At 42.8% G+C, this 19601-nt stretch overlaps 1 protein-coding gene and 1 long non-coding RNA gene across 7 annotated transcripts in view; one reads left to right on the forward strand and one right to left on the reverse strand.

Annotated features, from left to right (window-relative positions):
• The window catches only part of kif13a (kinesin family member 13A), a 144702-nt gene that overhangs the window by 93763 nt on the left and 31338 nt on the right, over positions 1–19601 (forward strand). For all 6 annotated transcript variants that reach the window (XR_003978465.1, XM_030369953.1, XM_030369954.1 and 3 more), the window contains exons 14-16: positions 5257–5387; positions 5564–5650; positions 5744–5919. Coding sequence is in view for 5 of the 6 variants with exons in the window: in XM_030369953.1 (XP_030225813.1) it covers positions 5257–5387; positions 5564–5650; positions 5744–5919 (394 nt within the window). In the remaining variant the exon portion in view is untranslated. The remainder of the gene's footprint in view (positions 1–5256; positions 5388–5563; positions 5651–5743; positions 5920–19601) is intronic.
• On the reverse strand, positions 10192–13230 carry LOC115553587 (uncharacterized). Its single transcript, XR_003978466.1, has 3 exons — positions 13143–13230; positions 10831–10996; positions 10192–10692 (listed from the first exon to the last, which is right to left on the reverse strand). It is a non-coding gene; the product is annotated as an uncharacterized LOC115553587 (long non-coding RNA).

A 19601-nucleotide genomic window follows, 5' to 3' on the forward strand; every position in this document is an offset into this window, starting at 1 on the left:
AATAAAAAGTACATGTTTTTCTAAATGTTGGTCATCAACGAGTTGAATGAATGAACGAATGTTGAATATGGGATCCAAACTATTTTTCTAAAAAATTGAGGGGTCTGGGGGTGGGGCAACTTCACACAGGCGACGCAGTATTCGAGACACATTAACTTATATATTATTTATATTATATATATTGGCGACCATTAAAATACATTGAAGGACACTTGCAGCAACTTAGCATTTCTCGATTGTATACACACAAAAAATGTAACTATGCACCCAATTCTGAAAACTTGAAGCTCATGTATCAACTACAAGCCTCCAGACTGCTAAACTCTAAGCACATTTCCACTGTTTTCACACATATAGAAATTCTAAATCACATTTTTCCAAAACTCTAAGCACAAATCTCATCATTTAGCACACTTGGTTCACCTGGAAATACTTACCTTCAAAACGCAACAACTACTTACTAATAAGTCTAACTCACTTCTCACCTGTTCAAACTCAACTGGCAAAACACTTCAAATATGTGTCCGAGCATAAAAGACTGATTTACATGTAGATCTGTTTCACCTCATTTATATTCTTATTTTTATTTTTTGTTGGCCAACGTAAAGCTTTTTATGCATCAGCTGGCAAGTTCAGCTGGTAAAAAATACTGTAAATATTTTCTTTGTTACCTTTTTGTACTTTGTACTTATATGATATATTCACAGTATTATATTACAATATGGCAGCAGTCTTTATACTATATGTACCACCTAATTGCAACTTTAAAAAAGAAAGGTATTTCTAAAGAATGTTAGACATTGGAATATGTAACATGGCCTCATGAAGTCAAAAAATATGTAAATATTATTTTGATAGAAGTGATTTGAATTGATAAAACCAGTGTTTAATTGATGCTCTCTAAGAGATATTCATTTGATAGCTGTGTTTATTGTTTGGTGTAAAAAATCTGTTTTGAGAAGAATTTATGGAGTTTTGAGAAATGGTTAACTCTTCCGCGGTTTGTGTTTTGAGTTTTGAGAAATTGATCTATAGTTTCCGAAAACGTGTTTAAACGATTGAGGAAAACTGTAATTCAATAATTTGGGGGGGAATTCAGTTGAAGTAAGTAATTTTTTAAAACATAATGTAAGGTACCCACCTCCTTCTCTTTTATCAAGGACTCCAGAAAGGAAGAGTGTATGCTTGGATGGGTCCCATTGTAGTTTGAAAAATGCACCCCCTGCCGGCGACTTTCATTGGTTAATGCTTTTTTTTGCCCCGCCCACGTGCGCTCTGATACACATCACTTTTGCTACACTTGTACCACGTAGACGTGTTGCAAAAGTATCTGCAAGAAAAACTGCTGAGACTCCTAGCAGCAGATTCGAGCAGTTGTATCGATGGACTTGTGCTCTCTAATTAAAATGCTCAATGAACATAGCGATCTATATGATTTTATTTGTGAGCTGAAATTTCACAGATGTGCAACTTCGGATGCATTAGTTCACATTTGGGTTAACGAATGCACAAATGTTGTGCATGTTCTCAGATTATGAAACACGGGTGTGCGAATGTGTTTTGCACCAACTGCACTGCAATGATTGTAGCAAAAGTGTCAAGTGCATGACTCTTTGAAGTTATGATGCACAGGATAGGATTTGTGCACCTGTAACAAAGGACTTGTGAACTCATAGCCCCTATTTTGTGTTTATAATGGTAGGAAAAATACTTACGACTTAAAATTTACTGTTACACATTTGTGACTTTAGTGTGCACATGCAAAATAAATATTTAAGACTTCAAATTTATTGTTACACATTTGTGTGATTTTAGTGTAAGTATGCTTAAGACTTTTGCTACAATAATACCTTCATACAGACACAGCTCCACACGTCCACACACATCGCGCCGACGGTGCACCTTGGTCGTGACGTCAGACATCCTTTTCCAAGGTAGTCGGACGTCACTAAAATATCGCCACCTTATGCCACATAGGATTTTACCCCTTTTTCTCTAAATTTGGGACTCATTTCAGTAACACTGATAAAATTTTATAGATATTATGTTGATGTGATCATTTAAAACAAATGAGCATGTGGTTCTGGTAACACTGGCTGTTTAAGATGATTAAACAGATTGGTGATATTGCCTTGTTTGTTGTGGTTCCTCGACTCCTTGAAGCCAAAATGTTTCCAAACAGCCTCATTCGGTTCACCTTTCTTTTTGGCTCTCTCTCCGTCATCCTTGATAGCTGGGGCTAAACTAAACACACACAGCCTGGCCCAGAGTGAGGTTTTTAGGGAGTGCCGGAGGACAGCTGAACGCTGTGAAGGAAGCTTTCGAACACCAATGACAGCATTAATGCAAAACTGAAGGCGGCACAATCATCGTTTTATCTCCATTATCTTGTTTTCATAATAGTTGGAAGCTTTAATCTAATTGAAATAGAAATACGATGAATCGCCCCTCCCTACATAGGGATAGATGTTTACATAGATGTTTATGTCTCAGACTGGAGTGAATGGAGCTATATTCTTATGATTCCATACATAGGACATATACAGAAACAAGTATTAAGTTCCTTCCTTCCTCCTAACATTAACCACACACTGAATACCTCTGTACCTTGTAGCTTAAACCAGCGGTAACCCAGGAACTCACTACATAATAATGATCTAAAAGGACAGCCTGTAAATCCCATCAAATTCTTTCAGACAGTGGCCTCCTGTCATCTGCAATTATTTGTTGAGGGTGTGTATTTCAGGCGACTAAGGCCCCGTTCACACGAAGCCGAAACGGGCGAAACCGTTACGGTTTCGATCTATCCGGTTTCAGAGTATCTCCGTAAAGACGAAGCCAAGCGAAACCGGGTAGATCTGTAGAAATGCTGTAGTACACATTCCAGGCCCATAAGGGGCGCTGCTTCTGGTACAGAAATCCAGAAGAAATTAGATAAGAAGAAGAGGCGAGCATGCGCATAAAGGCTGCCCTTATGCGCATGCTCGCATGTGATTTCTGAGACTCCGCGGGCTTAAGAGCCATTGGCTAGGAGGTCGAGGGGTGGGGCGATGACGTCATGGTTTGCGGTTTCAGTCGGTTTCAGCCGTACACACGAATCCAAAACGAAACCGGGTAGATTTGAAACCACCTCCGAGGGTGGTTTCAGAAGTTTGCGGGGTCGGTCAGCGGATTCGCCGGCTTCGTGTGTACGGAAGGCCGAACCGTATAAGACCTTTGCGGTTTCGCCATGAAATCGGCTTCGTGTGAACGGGGCCTAAGATTACTAAGATCACATTGCCCTCTTGTGAAGGCATGAAACTGATAATATACATCCGGCTCAACATTCACCATGAACAACTTGAACTTTGTGCGCACCTTGAATCAATCCAGGGTTACCTGGAGAACACAGCACAAGGTCTGGCCAAACCTGGCCTGGAACTGGGCTTAGTGGGGTAGTGGGCCGACCAGTCTGAGAGATAGCCCCGCAGCAGAAGAGAGAGAGAGAGAGGTTAGGTCCGCCAGACAGCAGCCTCAAAACAGAACAACAGCTCTTTGTCTGGGCTCTGCTAGAGCGCCTGGCATATCTGTTTGGAATGACCATGGCGATGTGAAACTGCTGCTCTTGCTGCAGGGATCGGCATCCTCTGCCTGCTGGGATGTTTGTTTAAAAAACGCCTACTCAGTAATGAATCACAGAAACAGAGTTAGAGTCATTCCTCACTTAAGTCTATTCAACACAGAAACAGAGTTGAGAGTCATTCCTTCTTCATTATGTTGCAGTTAACGGCTCATTCTTTAACACTAACATTGTTATGATTAGTAATATGGGGAACTAGGGCTGGGCGATATGGGCCAAAATGAATATCTCGATATTTTTTTACTATATCTCGATACACGATATATATCTCGATATATTTTGAATCTCATCTAGAGCACATCATAAATGCTCGATTCAACCATGTCTGGCATAATGTTACGTCAGTAATAATTCTAGTATTCCTGAAATATAAATCTGCATGTAGATTACATGAAACATATTGTTTAAACTCATTAGTGCTTTCTATTGGAACAATTTAGAACTAGCACATAAGAAAAGGAAAATCCCAGCAAGTTAGATTTACCAACACAGCATTTATTCAAACCGTAAATTATTTATTAACTGTTTGCATAATAATCATTATATATACACTGCCAGACGACGGATCCAATGCTATTCTTTTTCGAAACCAAATCCTCAGTTTCCATCCTTTTTTCTCTCTCTCGCTGTTCACACTCACCGGTAGGAGGTACACACACCTACAGCAGCGCGCCGTCCAGACTACGTCACACACGCGCGTCCATGAGAATCTCGCAGACTCGCAACGGGCGGGGGGAGTGAGTGTGTTTGTGCCATTGCATGTCTTTACCTTTTGTGGAAGAGGGAGAGACGTCGGAGGACCCGACGCGGTCTATTCATAATATTGCAATGACCACGGAAGAGGCAGTGAATGAAGTATTGATTAGACAGAGATTTATTAGATGGGCCTACCTAATAAACCGTTGGATCACACAAGACCGGAAACCATAGCAGCGCCGGTAAACAAACCCCCGAGAAGCCCAATCCCTGAGCTCCCCACACTACATCCGTCATCCGGAGGCGCACAGAGCTTTTGGCCGTGATATTATACAATTATATTATATTATATACTATTATATATAGAGCTCCGTGAGTCGCAAACGGCAACAATCATTTTCTCCTCCATGCTGCAGTTCACCCCGGACTGCACAGCACTGAGTTTGACGGTTGAACGCTGATTTGCTGTTTACGTTACACATGTCACTCAGTGGCCACGCTGTTGAACGCTGATTGGCTGTCATCACGAGAAATTTAAATACATTTCAACTCGAGCGAATTTGTCGCGCCACAAATCCTCGTGAACGCGCTCGCCTGTGCACGGCGAAAGTGTGGCGCGACAAATCAAAACTTGTTGCCGGTTTTCTCTCGCGAAGAATTCGCCCGATACGCGTCTACGTTCACTTTATATTGGATTTTGTCGCCCCGTCGCGTTTGGTGTGAACGCACAAAGAGTATGCCGGCGGCGGCAAAAAGAAACAGATTACGTGCCAATTTGTATTCGATGTTGGCGACAGGGGCATTTTATACATCCCCTGGAGAACATCTCGCGATACATCGCATATATTCGATATATTGCCCAGCCCTATGGGGAACTACATCAATCCTCATGTCCTAACTGTTTCTCAGGCTGTGGTAGTAACTTTGCTCCCTGTGTGTAGGAACACACGCTTGTCGGGGCAGACACCTCCCAGGACATCCAGCTCTTTGGGATTGGCATCCAGCCAGAGCACTGTGCACTGGACCTCTGCCCAGACGGTGATGTCACCCTCACGCCCATAGAAAATGCCAGGTAAAACACTCATAAACACAAAGTATAGCAAGCACTCACACACACAGAATAACACGGCACAGGTATTTATGTCATGCAGCTCCTTGCTTAGTAATTGTATCTTCCCTGGTGCCATGGACTTCATTAATATGAAAGTAGCTTTAAAAAGCAAGTAGACACATCCTGTTTTTATACAGAACCTGTGTGAACGGAACCGTGGTGGACTCTCTGGTCCACCTGTGGCACGGGGACCGCATCCTGTGGGGGAACAACCACTTCTTTAGGTATGTATTCAACCTCTGCCCCCCTAACCACCATAGCGTGGGTGAGAGGCTATCACAGGGGGGTTGAACCACAGGTGTGTGTCTTGGCTGCAGGATCAACCTGCCCAGCAGGAAGCGGCGGGAGCGGCTGAAGGAGCTGGAGCGGGCATCGCCCAGGGAGAGCTACGTGGAGGCGGACCTGGAGACGGCCAGCGAGGCCTCGTCGGAGCAGGACTACAGCTACGAGTTCGCCCAGATGGAGGTCATCATGAAGACCCTAGGGAACAACGGTACGGCCGGGGTCAACCGGCTCTCGGGCCGTAGAAGCTAGATCAGTGACAACGCACATTACATTGGTGTTGTTAGGACACTGGACTCCCGCTCAGGAAGGGCCAGCTGGAAGGGGCAGAGTACACCTGGCACAATGTGTTGCCAGAATTAAAAGCTACCTATGTTTTTCATTTTTTTTTTACAAATTATTTTAACTGATTTCTTATTCTGAAACTATAATGCCATCTTAGTGTGATTGTTAGCGTTACTGCAGTGGTCCTAATATCTACTCTGCAGTGACTGCCGTCCTTTATGGAAAGCATCATGTTCTGGCCTTCTTAACCAATGGAAACGTTTCTCACTAGAGAAATAGATTATGCATGCAACCAGGATCCTGCATTCAGAGCATTGAGAGATACAATCCTAAATATAGTTGCAAGCAACCATGACGGGGTCCTACTGTCTGACCATATGACCGACAGTATGACCGACAGTATGACCGTATGACCGACAGTATGACCGTAGACTGCCAAGGGCAGATTAGCGTATATTTTGAGAAATATAAGTCTTCCGTACGTGGTGGTATGGTGAGCTTGGTCGGTATGGTAACATGGCATTGGTATGGCTTGAAAACTGGTTTACCAGAAGTTAACATATCAAAACAATCACCAACCATGTTTCTAAAGCATACTGTGTCAAAATCCACAGTCAAACGGATGTTAGCGAAATTACGTGTGTACCGCTATAAGGCCAAGCCTGCATTGTAGAGAGGCCGCGGTTCAGAAAGGCAACTTCAAACAAATGCATCCAATTTTTATTTTCAGATATCGACTTGAAATTTGGCATGGGTATACTATGGAATCTACCCTTTGTAGCCATATTCGACAGCCGAGCCTGTTTTTGACGCAAGGTTAGAGCTGTCTAATCATAATAATAATAATAATACATTTAATTTAGAGGCGCCTTTCAAGGCACCAAAGGTCACCTTACAGAGCATAAAGTTATCATAAATCGTTTAAAAACAAGACATTGAGGAAAAAAATTATAATAAATAAATAAAACAAAAACAAGACAAAAACAAACAAACAATCAAGACAGTGATCAGTTAGACGTTGTGTGCGAGTTTGAACAGGTGAGTTTTGAGTTGTGACTTGAAGGTTGTAATGGTGTCTGACTGTTTTATGTGTGGGGGGAGGGAGTTCCAGAGCCTGGGTGCTGAACAGCTGAATGACCGGGCACCCATTGTAATGAGTCGTGATGTGGGGATACATAGTAGTCCAGCTGAGGTTGAGCGGAGGGAGCGGGAGGGAGTGTATTCTTGGTACACTGTGATTGACAGGACTGACCTTACGGGCTGTGCGAGGAGGGGGGCGGGGCCCAGTGGACCAGAAGGAGCGGATGTTTTTGTTGCTGTTGTGTACATTCCAGAGCCATGGTGGATGTATTTTGGTCGTTTGAGAATGTCATGGTGGGATGCTAGCTGAGGTGGGTGGGTCCTTGAGAAGATCCGGAGACGTAACATCTGTTACCGAGTAACGGAGCGGCAGAGATGCGCTCGTGACGTGATAGTCAAACATAGCGCAATCCAGAGGAACAGGTTAAAAATCCACAGGTTGTGAAGTCGGCAGCGGCGTAAGCCAGCGGTAGATCCAGGCGATTATGGTGAAGCCACAGAGGCAGCACAGCGGAGGCAGAGGAGTGGAGCTTGCCAGTTGTAGCTACGCTGGAGACGGGGAAGCCAGTTGGACGGCGCCGGGGGTTAGCAGCAGTCTAGCCGGCCAGCAGGTGAACACTGTCGGGTAGCGGTGAAGGAGGTAGGTGGCGTCCTCCGCGATTGACAGCAATCCGCGGACGCAGGTAAGCGTCCAGGAGAGCTGGCAGGGTGGCAGCGGACCAGTGTGTCACAGTTGGTGTGTCATCCACCAACTGTCAAACAGCCGGCAGCCAGCTAATCAATGGCCCAGCGCTGCAGGCAAGTCCCGGACAGCTGACAGCAGTGGCACGGACAGGTAGCATCCAGCTGGTCACCAGCTGGCTAGCTAGGGACCAGTTTCCAGGGGTAGAAGGGGAGAATTGTAGTCCGATCCGAGGTTCAGAAGGGTTTCAGACAGAAGGGATTGAAAGTAAGCAGAAGAAAACTAATAAAAAATTAAAAGACTAGTAAGATAAAGAAAAAGAAAATCGCGAAAAAAGATAATGTTCAGAATGACGTTCAGAGCGAGAAGCGGCAACCGGTGAGCATCAGCGTTCAAAAGGCAACAGCGTCCACCAACTGTCAAGCAACTGTACGACTCCACATATAAAACACGTAAAAATAAAGAAAACTGGCGTAAAAGTGATTATATATAACTAGTAAACTAAGCTAAACTACTAAAGACCAAGAAAAACAACAAAATGTTCAATGCATTAGTGAGAAATATTAAAATTACTGAATAAAAACAAGCCATACAGAGCGGCGTTAGATTCGCCAGCGTCCCCGTTACTAGGCAACTAATATAATCGATATTTATAATCATCGGAGATATGCATGTTTTTCACTTTAAAATCGATATCTCTGCCATCTTTGGCCTTATTGCTATGAATTTAACACCATATAGTCCCACAACCAACTGGTACATGTGTGCCGAGTTTGCAGCTTTTACCATTTTCAGCATCAGAGGAGTTAATATGTGGGTGTTTGGTCAAGTTCTGGTCACTGCACTATATCCAAATGGTCTGACCATATGGGTTGCAGTGTGAAAGTGGTTCATCATAACAAATGGTGCATGTTTAACAAGTTTCATCCATATTGCACTTTCCTAGTGGAAATGGAAGCCTGTTGAGTATGTTGCACTTCAAAGGCTTGTTATAGTTCTACAACTTTTGACAATGTAGTTTTTGAGATATGGCCGATTTTGTAAAGAAAAAAAAAATAATACTAACGATTACAATAGGGTTCCTACAGATTTCGTAGGACCCCTAATAACTAATATGACAACCAGGTAGGGCTGGGCGATATGGCTGAAAACTGCATCACGATATAAGTGTTTCATATCGGTCGATATCGATAATTATCGATAATTTGTATGACCTATTTAAAATAAGGACCAGGAGAAAAATGAACTTTTTTTTAATTTATTTTTATCTTAACTATTATGCTTTTTCGACTTTTATGACCTATAAACGTTGTTATAATTATTGATAGTCATGTTTAACCATACCAAAGTTTCAAATAATGACGTACATGCATTTCGACGTATTCCCTGCTGACAGTCTGGGGTGGCTGTGCAGAGCGCTAAACACTCGGGACAACGTTTGCGATTCACTTGTTCACATTTCCGGGAAATCATCTACGTAGAGGCACTCCTGCCGCGCCCCCATATGCCAAATCTGCCTGCGCGCGCGCTTCAAGGAAGGTAACCAATCACAACGGAGTTGGGTTGGCAGGAGGGGGGCGAGGGGGCGGAGAAGGACGAAACCGAGCGTTGACAGAGAATGCCAAGAGAGTCTAGCTGCAGACATCCACCCACACGCTCCGGACATCCACCCACAGGCACTTCCGCTGCAGACAGAAACATCCACCCACACGTCGGAAATCGGATAATAAAAAATAAAAATCGGATAATAAAAATTAAAATCGGAAAATAAAATAAAAATCGGGCGTTACGATGTGTTTACATAAATGAAAGGGCGTTAAGTAATGTGTTTACATAAATGAACGAAATAAATTAAGTTATAAAATCGGATAAACGCTTCCGGTTTTGGACAGAAGACCTGACACTCGCTGTTTACTTTAAGCTGGAGTTTATGGCTCTTCTCTTTCTGTAAATACACACACCTTATTCAGATTCCCTCTGTGTTATACTGCAATCATCTCAATTTAATATTTGATCGGACACAAACTGATACTCGTATTGTAAAGCTGAAGGGCATCAGAGATTGAGGCTAATAATTATTTTAAATACTATGTATGAGTGGACAGGAATAGTTAGAACAATTCCCCTTTAGCTTCACCTTTTCTGACATATTTATATTAGGTCTAGCTATGTTACATTCTGTTGTCTTAATATCATAAGGTTCGACTGCATTCCAAAATAATTTATCATATGTTATTAGCACTTTTGCATTCCTAAATTCTTACTCTGAACCATCATTCATTTAATATCTGGCTCTAATTGTCTATAATATTGTCTTACCTTGTGCTGCTGGACCACCTTATTTGCCCATATTTAAATCCGACAAACTCAAGTCTGTGTTTCAACTTAGCTCTGTGTGTAACCAAAGTGAATAAGTAAAGTCATACAAAAAATCAATACATTGTAAACGTTATAACACTTTATTAAGAACACTCAACAGATAACTGAACTCAGAACCTCAACACACACACACACACACACACACACACACACACACACACACACACACACACACACAGACACACACACACGTGTGTGTGTGTGTGTGTTTTTCTATGTTTTTCTTATAGAAAGTTAATTTACAGTGCGGGCATTTTCCTTTTTTCAAACCGGTTGTACTTTTACTCTGGGCAGCAGAGACGGCAGAGGAAGACACAACAGTTGAAGCTTGGGGAGAAGGAGCAGTCGGAGCTGGAGATGTGGTGGCTGTCTTGACTGTGATGGGGTTTTGATTGGATGTATGGACGGCAGCGGAGGTGGAGGGACTGTCTTGCGTGTTTGTGCAGGACTTCAGGTGTAGATCCATAACCGACTTCCTGATGATCGTTTTGCCATAAAGGGGGCAATGATAATGTCCCCCATCCCTGCAGCTGAGGTTGCACCTGCATATCTTTTTGTCTAAGATCAATGCAGGCAAAAGATAGAGGAAAATGAGTCAGTGACTTACAAAAGTAAGCAGACACACATTCATAAATATTGTCTACAGACATATACACATATATTCTTACATTCTTTCTACACACATACATATATCACCTTTAAATGTAATGGAATGTTTTATGTGGGATTCCAGGTGGCACTGAAGCTTCGTGTTGATGGTTGGTTTGAAAGTTGGGCATAGGGGGCAGTGGAAAAGTGTGCAGCAAGTTGTGCAGCGTTTGACTTCTGGCTTTGAATCATCCGTAAAAATCGAGTGATGCATCTACAAAAGACAGAAAAAAAATGTTAAAATTTATGTTTTAATTGTAGAAAAAATTAAGATCAAAGACGATAAATTCTCACAGCACAGCAAACTATTTAAAGGGCGGTAATTCAGTAGTGATTGTAGTCTAGACAAATTAGTCCCATCAGAGCATCAACTTTAACTATTATTGGCATATAATTAATGATGAGATATATTTCTACCTCATACTGAACTTTACATCTGTTTCTCTCTCTCATTATATGTTTTATGAACTGTCTGAGCCCCAGCACCCTATTGACTGGGGGACATTGAACATTTAGAATCTGAGACAGGATAGTAGGCTATTACATAACAGTAATTCATTAACTTTTATCCGTTTTATTACATTTTTGATCTCTTTTACCCCTTTTAACTGAACTAAGTGCTATGATTTCTTAGTTATAAACAGATTGCATGAACTAAACAGGCAGATCGAATATTTAACGATAGATTTTGTCTATAGAATGATATCACACTTCTCAGCCACCGCTGCGGAGATGAACAGCTGATAGGTGCAACTCTAGTTAAAGCGAAACGAGCTGCGTCAATTCAATTCGTGGTAATTATTTTATTACAACTTAACTCTGTTACGACGGAGTATTAGGGCCACACGTGAAGAAAAAAATATTTTTGCCGTGTCGAGATTAAAATCGACACGTCGACTTTAATGTCCACATGTCGACATTAAACTCAAAACGTCGAGAATCAAGTTGAAACATCATATCGACTTTAATCTCGACGTGTCCATTTTCCGTTCCTCTGTCAGCACGCAGACGCTCCGGGCATCCTCCCAAGCGTTCAGCGGATGACACGAAGTAGTCGGGAATAACCCTGGGGTCATTGTTTGTGGTGAAGGCCTCCATCCAAACAATAAAGCGACTAAAACCGTCAATGCAACCACTGATGGCAATGCCGCACTACTACAGCGGATGACTACTTCGTGTCATCCCCTGCTAAAGAGATTAAAGTCGGCATGAAAATTCAACTTTATTCTGGACATTTCGGGTTTAATGTCGACGTGTCGATTTTAATCTCGTCACGGCAAAATATTTTTTTTCTTCGTGGGGCCCTAATACTCCGTCGTAGTTTTGGACTACAGATGACTGTCAAAAGTCCAAATCCTAAAATCGTTTATGCTCCCAACACATCGACAAATCTCTAAAATCGTTTAATAAGACCGACTATAGGCTACACAACGTTTGCAAAAAACATTTGCCTATTTTATAGGGGTGAAACGGATCAGTGTGTCCACGGTTCGGTTCAGATAACCGTTTTGGGCCTCGGTTTCGGATACGGTTCGGATTAGGATCATGTCCGTGATAGTAAAAAGGCAGACTTTTTTTTTGACGGAGGGTTTGGGGGAGAAACACAAAAATGAATGAGACCCACAGGCTATTTGCAATGTGTTAATTGACTGCAATCAGACAACTTGCAAGGCTTTTTTGTGCAATAAATGCATTTGAAAACATGGTGCACTGAGTGTAACATGTAAGGGATAACGGCCGACGAGGCTTAGAACTCTGGCGACGAGCGCAGCATGAAGCCAGAGTTGCCTCTACCTGTCCATTATTTCCATCGAACCGGTCGACCTCGAAGGCCGTTATCCCGCTTATCACCCGTTTGTATTTATCTCCCGTATATTTAGAATATAATTGTATCAATTACTTTCTTTAAATTTAGGAATCGTGCGCTTGAACTTCAGAAAACAACCTATTACAGCTACCTCATTGGCTCGGGCAGCACTGGAGAGAATGCATTCCGCTGGGTCCTAAACACCCTTTGGTATCGGACGTAGGCTTCAGTAGGCAAAATACGCTACATAAGGCAATGCCTTCATTAAACCGAAATCCGCGGATCTCCAGAATGCTCCGAACTGTGGTAAACGAACCGAACGGATTCGGATACAATCCGAATCCGCTGCAGGCCTACTATTTTATAAAAATGACACCTAGCTAGCGTTTGCCACCGTCAGTGTGGATTAAAACAACAAATGCTTCATATTGGTGTAACGTTCTGTTATTTGTTTGATGAAAAAATCTAAACTTAATGAAACTAATAGATCGGAAAAGAAATGCAAGTCTCGTGCATTTATAATTGTATCGCTGTGTTTTGAATAGTCACCTACCATAACCTCCAAGTGCAGCTGAGCCGAACGTCACATCTTCGAGCAGTGAGTCCCGTTGTTACACCGAATTCTGCGACCCACCGAAAAGTGTGACCGGAGGGGGCGCTGTTGAATAATGTGCAAATCGCGCTCCAGACATCCACCAGCACGCAATTTCCGGCGTGTGGGTGGATGTTTCTGTCTGCAGCGGAATTGCCTGTGGGTGGATGTTTGGAGCGTGTGGGTGGATGTCTGCAGCCAGACCCCTCTCGAGAATGCTGAAAGCGCCCAGATGAGAGGAAGAGTTTCCCGAAAATCTACATCGTTTTTTGGTTGTAGGCAGACAATGGAAATGAATGTCAACAACACAGCCATGGAAAACACTCAAATAAATACCATCCGGATGAAAACTTAACAATTATCAATGATAAAGTGCTTAACAAAAATTAAGTGTTACAAAAACATGTGCAAAGTGTAAAATGTAAAAATATAGAAACCTGAGACCCGAGAAGAACTATCTACTATACATTTTTTACTGCAAGTTCAGTGCAAAAAAGTTCACCCTCTGGTGAATAACATTTCTTTTTTTAAATATATGCAGTGTTTAGTAAACATAGAAGAAATTCAAGTAAAACTGAGGTAGACTTAACCTTTACATCTGTAACATATTAACTATTCATTTTATTGAAAAACAAATCAAAGAGGCATTCGCAAGGACAGCTACGTGTCTGGTCCCGATTTCCAACAGCTGGCGTAGCCACGACAACATGCGACGCATTCGGCTGGTCACCAGTTAACACGGTAACGAGTTGAACTGAAACACCGGGCTTCTCACCGGTAGAGCGGAAGCATATCCTTATCCATATCTATGTGATATGCCACTGCCTGGGTTATGTCTTTGTAGCGTTTGGATGTTTTGTCATAAGGCACTGATGCCGAGTACCTCTCCATGGTGGTCTGCTGCTGCGTTTGCGGCATTGCATTTGCAGATGTTGTTGGCCGTTTTTTGATACGGCTGTGCTCCAAAGGGTGAGAGCGGCTACGGTGGTTAAATACGTTTGTTGTGCTCCCAGTCTTGCCGGGGACTATGGTGTTGCATAATTTACAGACCACATTAGTCTGACTACGGTCTGACTTGGAAAATCCAAAAGAACTGCCATACTGGTGAGCTGACATTTCCATTTTTATCGACTATTTCCTCGCTCGTTGCGGTACTCATCTTTCACATCCCACAGCACGCTGTTTCTGTGAACACGAGACAATGAGATGGCGCAACCAAACTTGATACTGTTACATGATTGGCTATTAGCATGTCAGATACGTTGCTGGTGCGTTGCGAACCGACTCGGATCTCGGATCTGACGCCATGCCCACACTCCAAGCTTATTATTTTGCTCGGTCGAAGCTGTTGTCGCGGTAGCATTGGCAGAGTACCAGGCGCTCCAAAATAGGGAGGCTATAGGCCATAGGCAGAGATACGGACGCAGTAAGGTATTGCAGTAATACGAGTGATTGAAATGGCCATATAAACCACCAAAGCGGTCCAAGCACTATGAAAACAGTTCATGCTTCAAGTCACACTGGGCGCAGCCATCTTGAATAGTTCAACCAACGTTGCTTCGCAACCTTAGCCTGGCTCCGCCCGCCTAAGTACTTCCGCTCAATTTGAATTTCCCTTCAGTACTAGGTCTGGACTAGCCTGGTTCTACCAGACTCTCGTACTTCACTTCATTTCATTTCATTTGTACAGAGAGTCTGGACCTAATCAATTGACAAACGTTAACTCACTTGAAGGCGGGTGTCTGTTGAAGTCTAAAATGATTGGATCTGCCCAGTGCCACTCTGGATCTGCCATAACCAATCGCTAACGTTTGGTTGTGACGTATGTCATGCGCCGGGAATCACGCGCAGGTTGTACACAAACCTAACAGCTTGCGCGTCTGCACGAAAATGTCCGTCAACGACAGCTGCAGGTTTTGTTCGTCGAATTTCATTTATCAGGGAAAAATTGCACATTGTAAATCAACTACCGACCTACAACAACAACTCAAACTGGCGTACGACTTCATCGTCATTGTTCTCAGACACGCCCTCTGTTCGCTGATTGGTGGCCGCTGTGGCGGCACAAGAAAACCGAATTACATACAGCAGGTCCAGACCTAGTACTGAAGGGAAATTCAAATTGAGCGGAAGTACTTAGGCGGGCGGAGCCAGGCTAGGTCTGGACCTGCTGTATGTAATTTGGTTTTCTGGTGCCGCCACAGCGGCCACCAATCAGCGAACAGAGGGCGTGTCTGAGAACAATGACGATGAAGTCGTAAGAAGCATACGGCCGACATCTTTCTTTATTCTGGGTGGAAATAGTAACATAGTTACGCCATTAAATGCGTTTATGGAAACATTTTTAGCGAGAAATGTGCATTTTACTTTCATAATGTTCGCTCGGTGAATGTGAAAGATGTTTGGTTTGATAGTTATGACGAAGAGTGAACGCTCCGTTCACTTGCATGGACAGTCTCTGGTTGCTAAGCAACCTCAACGTCTTGGCGGACTATTTCTCTGCTGATCAACACTACGAATGCTGGAAACACACCAGACACACCATGTGAAGTTATTTAACCCGATTATTGTTATTTATATCCGAGATTATTTAGTCTAACCCGATCCAAGTTCTATCATGCACCCAAACACGGCGGCGTTTGGGTTTCCTTCCTCGGACTCCTAAATCCAGCGCAGCCACAGGCGCGTAGCTGCGTACGTAGGACAATTTTTGACACAAAATGGTCAAGCAACATTTTAGCTGCGTTACGCGTGTAAATCTTACGCGGGTACGCGTTTGGTGTGTTCGTACCTTTAGACGAATCTTGCAAGATGCACGTTAACGATGTTGGCAGAGCACTATGGAGTTAGAATCATGCCAAAAACCGGCACACACGCAAAACGTGTTAAGCTCACGCATAATAACGATTCACACGCACACAAAACGTGTTTTACTCACGCACAATGATTCACACACACGCTCAGTGTGGTTTGCAAATACAAAACATCATTCACAAACTAATGCATTTTGCTTCAGAAACAAATACAGTATGTTTTACACAAAGTACAAAAAAAAATCCTTCAAGTACACAAAACCAATCTACAAGTACGGAACACTGAAAGCTGCGCGTGGACGATCTTTTTTTCTCCCCAAAATCTTTATTTGATGCCGGCCAACCATGTGTGGATTCTATGGAAAGCCAAGGCCACTAACTGGCCCTAGAATGGCGCGGTAAAAGTGCTAAACAACGCCACCTGTTGTTGTGTAGTGTGAATCACAGGACATTGGTTTGTCACGTGACTTTTGGCACAAATTTTCCGCCTTGCTGATCCGTGCGCAAATGCCTTCCGATCGGAACAGCTTTCAGTGTTCCGTACTTGTAGAATTGTTTTATTTTTCTAGACTTCCTATAAGTGTGTTAGCTACAACTTTTGCGTGTTGTTAAGTTCTTAACCAAGACTTAACCATACTATCTGGAACGGGAGTGGAAATATTTGCCTAATATCGGCCAGACGGACGGAGCAAACTGCCGTGGTATACACCCATCAGGAACTGATAAGCCTGGTACATGGCTCAATTTTCGGGATTCGACATGACATACCGAAGGAACTCTTACAGAGGAGACATCGGGGAACCTGAGGCTGATGAAGCCCTGAGGTGCTGTTTTGAGACAACAGATGGGATGTGTTCTGTGAGGACTATGGGGAAGACATCGACGGCCTAACAGAATGCATTACCCATTACATCAATTTCTGGTATGATGACATCATGCCATCCAGGGTAATTGCTTCCCAAACAACAAACCATGGATAACCAGCAGCCTGAAAGGCCTTAGTGAATGAGAAGAAAAAGGCTTTCAGGGAGGGCGACAGGAATAAAATCAAAGAACAAAAGAACAAAAGAAACTGAAGGTGAGGATTAAGGAGGGGAAAGAAGCATATCGGCTCAAACTGGAACAACAGTTGCAGCAGGATGGAGTGAAGCAGGTATGGGCTGGAATGCGAAAGATCACAGGCATGAAGCAAAAGGGCAGTACACTGCCTGATGGTGAACTGAGTCTGGCCGATGATCTGAACAGATTTTTCAACAGATTTGACTGCCCCACACCACCCCAACCGCCCCTACCTGTTCTGCTGACCAATGCTGCTTCCTCACCACCTCCTCTCCCTCTCTCCAACACTCCTGAGATGTCACCTGCACAGAGTCCCCTCTTCTCACCTCCTACTCCACCAGCAACCCCACCTATGACTCTCCATACTGCCCAGGTTAAGATGAGGCTGTACAGGCTGAAGCCAGGGAAAGCAGTGGGGCCCGATGACATCAGCCCAAGGCTGCTGAAGACTTGCTCTTCAGAGTTGTGTGGTATTCTTGCACACCTGTTCAACCTGAGCTTGCGCCTACAGAAGGTCCCAAGGCTGTGGAAAATATCTTGCCTGGTACCTGTCCCAAAGAAAACCCATCCCACGCACCACAATGACTACAGACCAGTAGTGCTCACTTCACATATCATGAAGACATTTGAGAGACTTGTCCTCTCCTCCCTCTGCACTAGTGTATCTACTCAAATAGACCCTTTACAGTTTGCATATCAGCCTAACATCAGTGTTGTCTGTGACACTGTAATTTCCTGTAAAGGATTATTAAAGGATCTATCTATCTACATACACTAAGAAGTAACTTACAATTTAAAATAATTGTCTTTAAAACTTTTGCCATAGTTAACATCGGAGCATCCCTCCAGAGTACACTGTTATATTGACAACATGACTAAGCAATTTGACTGTCTTATCCGTACACAATGACACAAGGACTTGAGAAATAGAAGACTTCCGTACGTGGAGGTATGTTGAGCTTGGTCGGTATGGTAATATGGCATTGGTATGCTTTAATCACCAACCATGTTTCTAAAGCATACTGTGTCAAAATCCACTGTCAAACGGATGTTAGCGAAATTACGTGTGTACCTCTTTGTGTCAAAATCAACTGTCAAACGGATGTTAGCGAAATTACGTGTGTACCAAGCCAAGCCTGCATAGAGCTCGTAAGTCTGCCCCTTCCGGGAGATCCCCATGGGACCTCTGAGCTAGGAAAATTAGAATGGGTTTCAATGGAGACAAAGTAATTATTTTCCCAGTCTTTATATGCCCTGGATTACACATATGTTGTTTGTGGATTTAAATTATAATTTTCCATGCAAAGAAAACAAGAAGAATTCGCGAACAAGTTTGATAATGTCAGAGAATGTCTAATATGAGCAGAATGGGCACTCGCTGGTTAGTTCCGGTTTTCTGGAATGGTTGCAGTAATAATCTCTGTCCACGCGGGGCGCTCGTAGGCGAGTCCAGAATGAATGGGAGCCTATGGGGTTTTATCCTCAGAATCCACTTTTCTCACGATGTAATTTTTTGTCAAGTAATTTGAAAGTTGCGTTCAAAAGGTGTGGCTAAAATAATAAACTCTAGTGTTCTAAAATAAATATTGCATTTTTTAAGGTCACGTATCTGTTCTAAAAGTTCTAAAAAATACGATGACGTCACACATTGTGATACTGTCAGAGGTACTGCTTTACGGCAGTTTCTGAAGCACTTCCGCATTTCCCGCAACGATAATACCAGCTGTTGGAGGTAAGGCTTTTTCTTGCTTACTAGTTACAGAGTTTTAGTGAGCTAATGCGCGAATGTTTTACATTATGTATGTAACTTACAGAGTGTTTTTTTTTAATCCTCACTAGTGCCGATGATAAAGCTTTTTTTTTAGTAATGATTATGAGCCATTTCTTTCTCCTGAATTAGAAACCTGGATTAGAATCATAATTTTAAGACTGCATCAACTAAGTTTACATCAGTAAACAATTTCCTAGAGAGCAGTGTTCTGTTGTACTCCTCCTCATGCCTCTTCCTTTCTTGATCTCTACAGTTGGACATTGATGCTGTGACAACGGACAAGTCTTCTTCCTCTGTCCTTTTTCCCTGCCTTTGTTCTGTATGTTCAGTGTTGTTAAATCATTTATCTTTTTTTTTTATTATTTACTATTAGTTACTGTTCTTATTGTGTTCTTGTTATTGTGATGTTTGAATAAACTTGCCTGTTGCAATGTTGGTATAATGTTTGTATAAATACTGTTATACAACTGTTACTGTTTCAATGTGACCCAGACCATATTTCTCATTTAACAAACATGCGTAGCTTATAATGTGTTGCAGGGCAGAGCAATTATATTCAATGGCTTAAAACAAACCCATCTGTAAAGATCAGTGAATGCATAGCAATAAATGACCAGTGGTGTAGATGGTTTTCGCTCTGTGCAAGGTCATTAGCCCAATTAAGTCCTACAAAAAAAGAACTACAGTAATAGCAGATGTTGAAGTTGTTAAATCGTTAACAAACAATTTGTATGGAACAATCGGTTAAGGTAGTTTAAGTGCTTGAGTCTCGACACT

Source organism: Gadus morhua, chromosome 11, assembly GCF_902167405.1.
Source record: "Gadus morhua chromosome 11, gadMor3.0, whole genome shotgun sequence".
NCBI lineage: Eukaryota > Metazoa > Chordata > Actinopteri > Gadiformes > Gadidae > Gadus > Gadus morhua.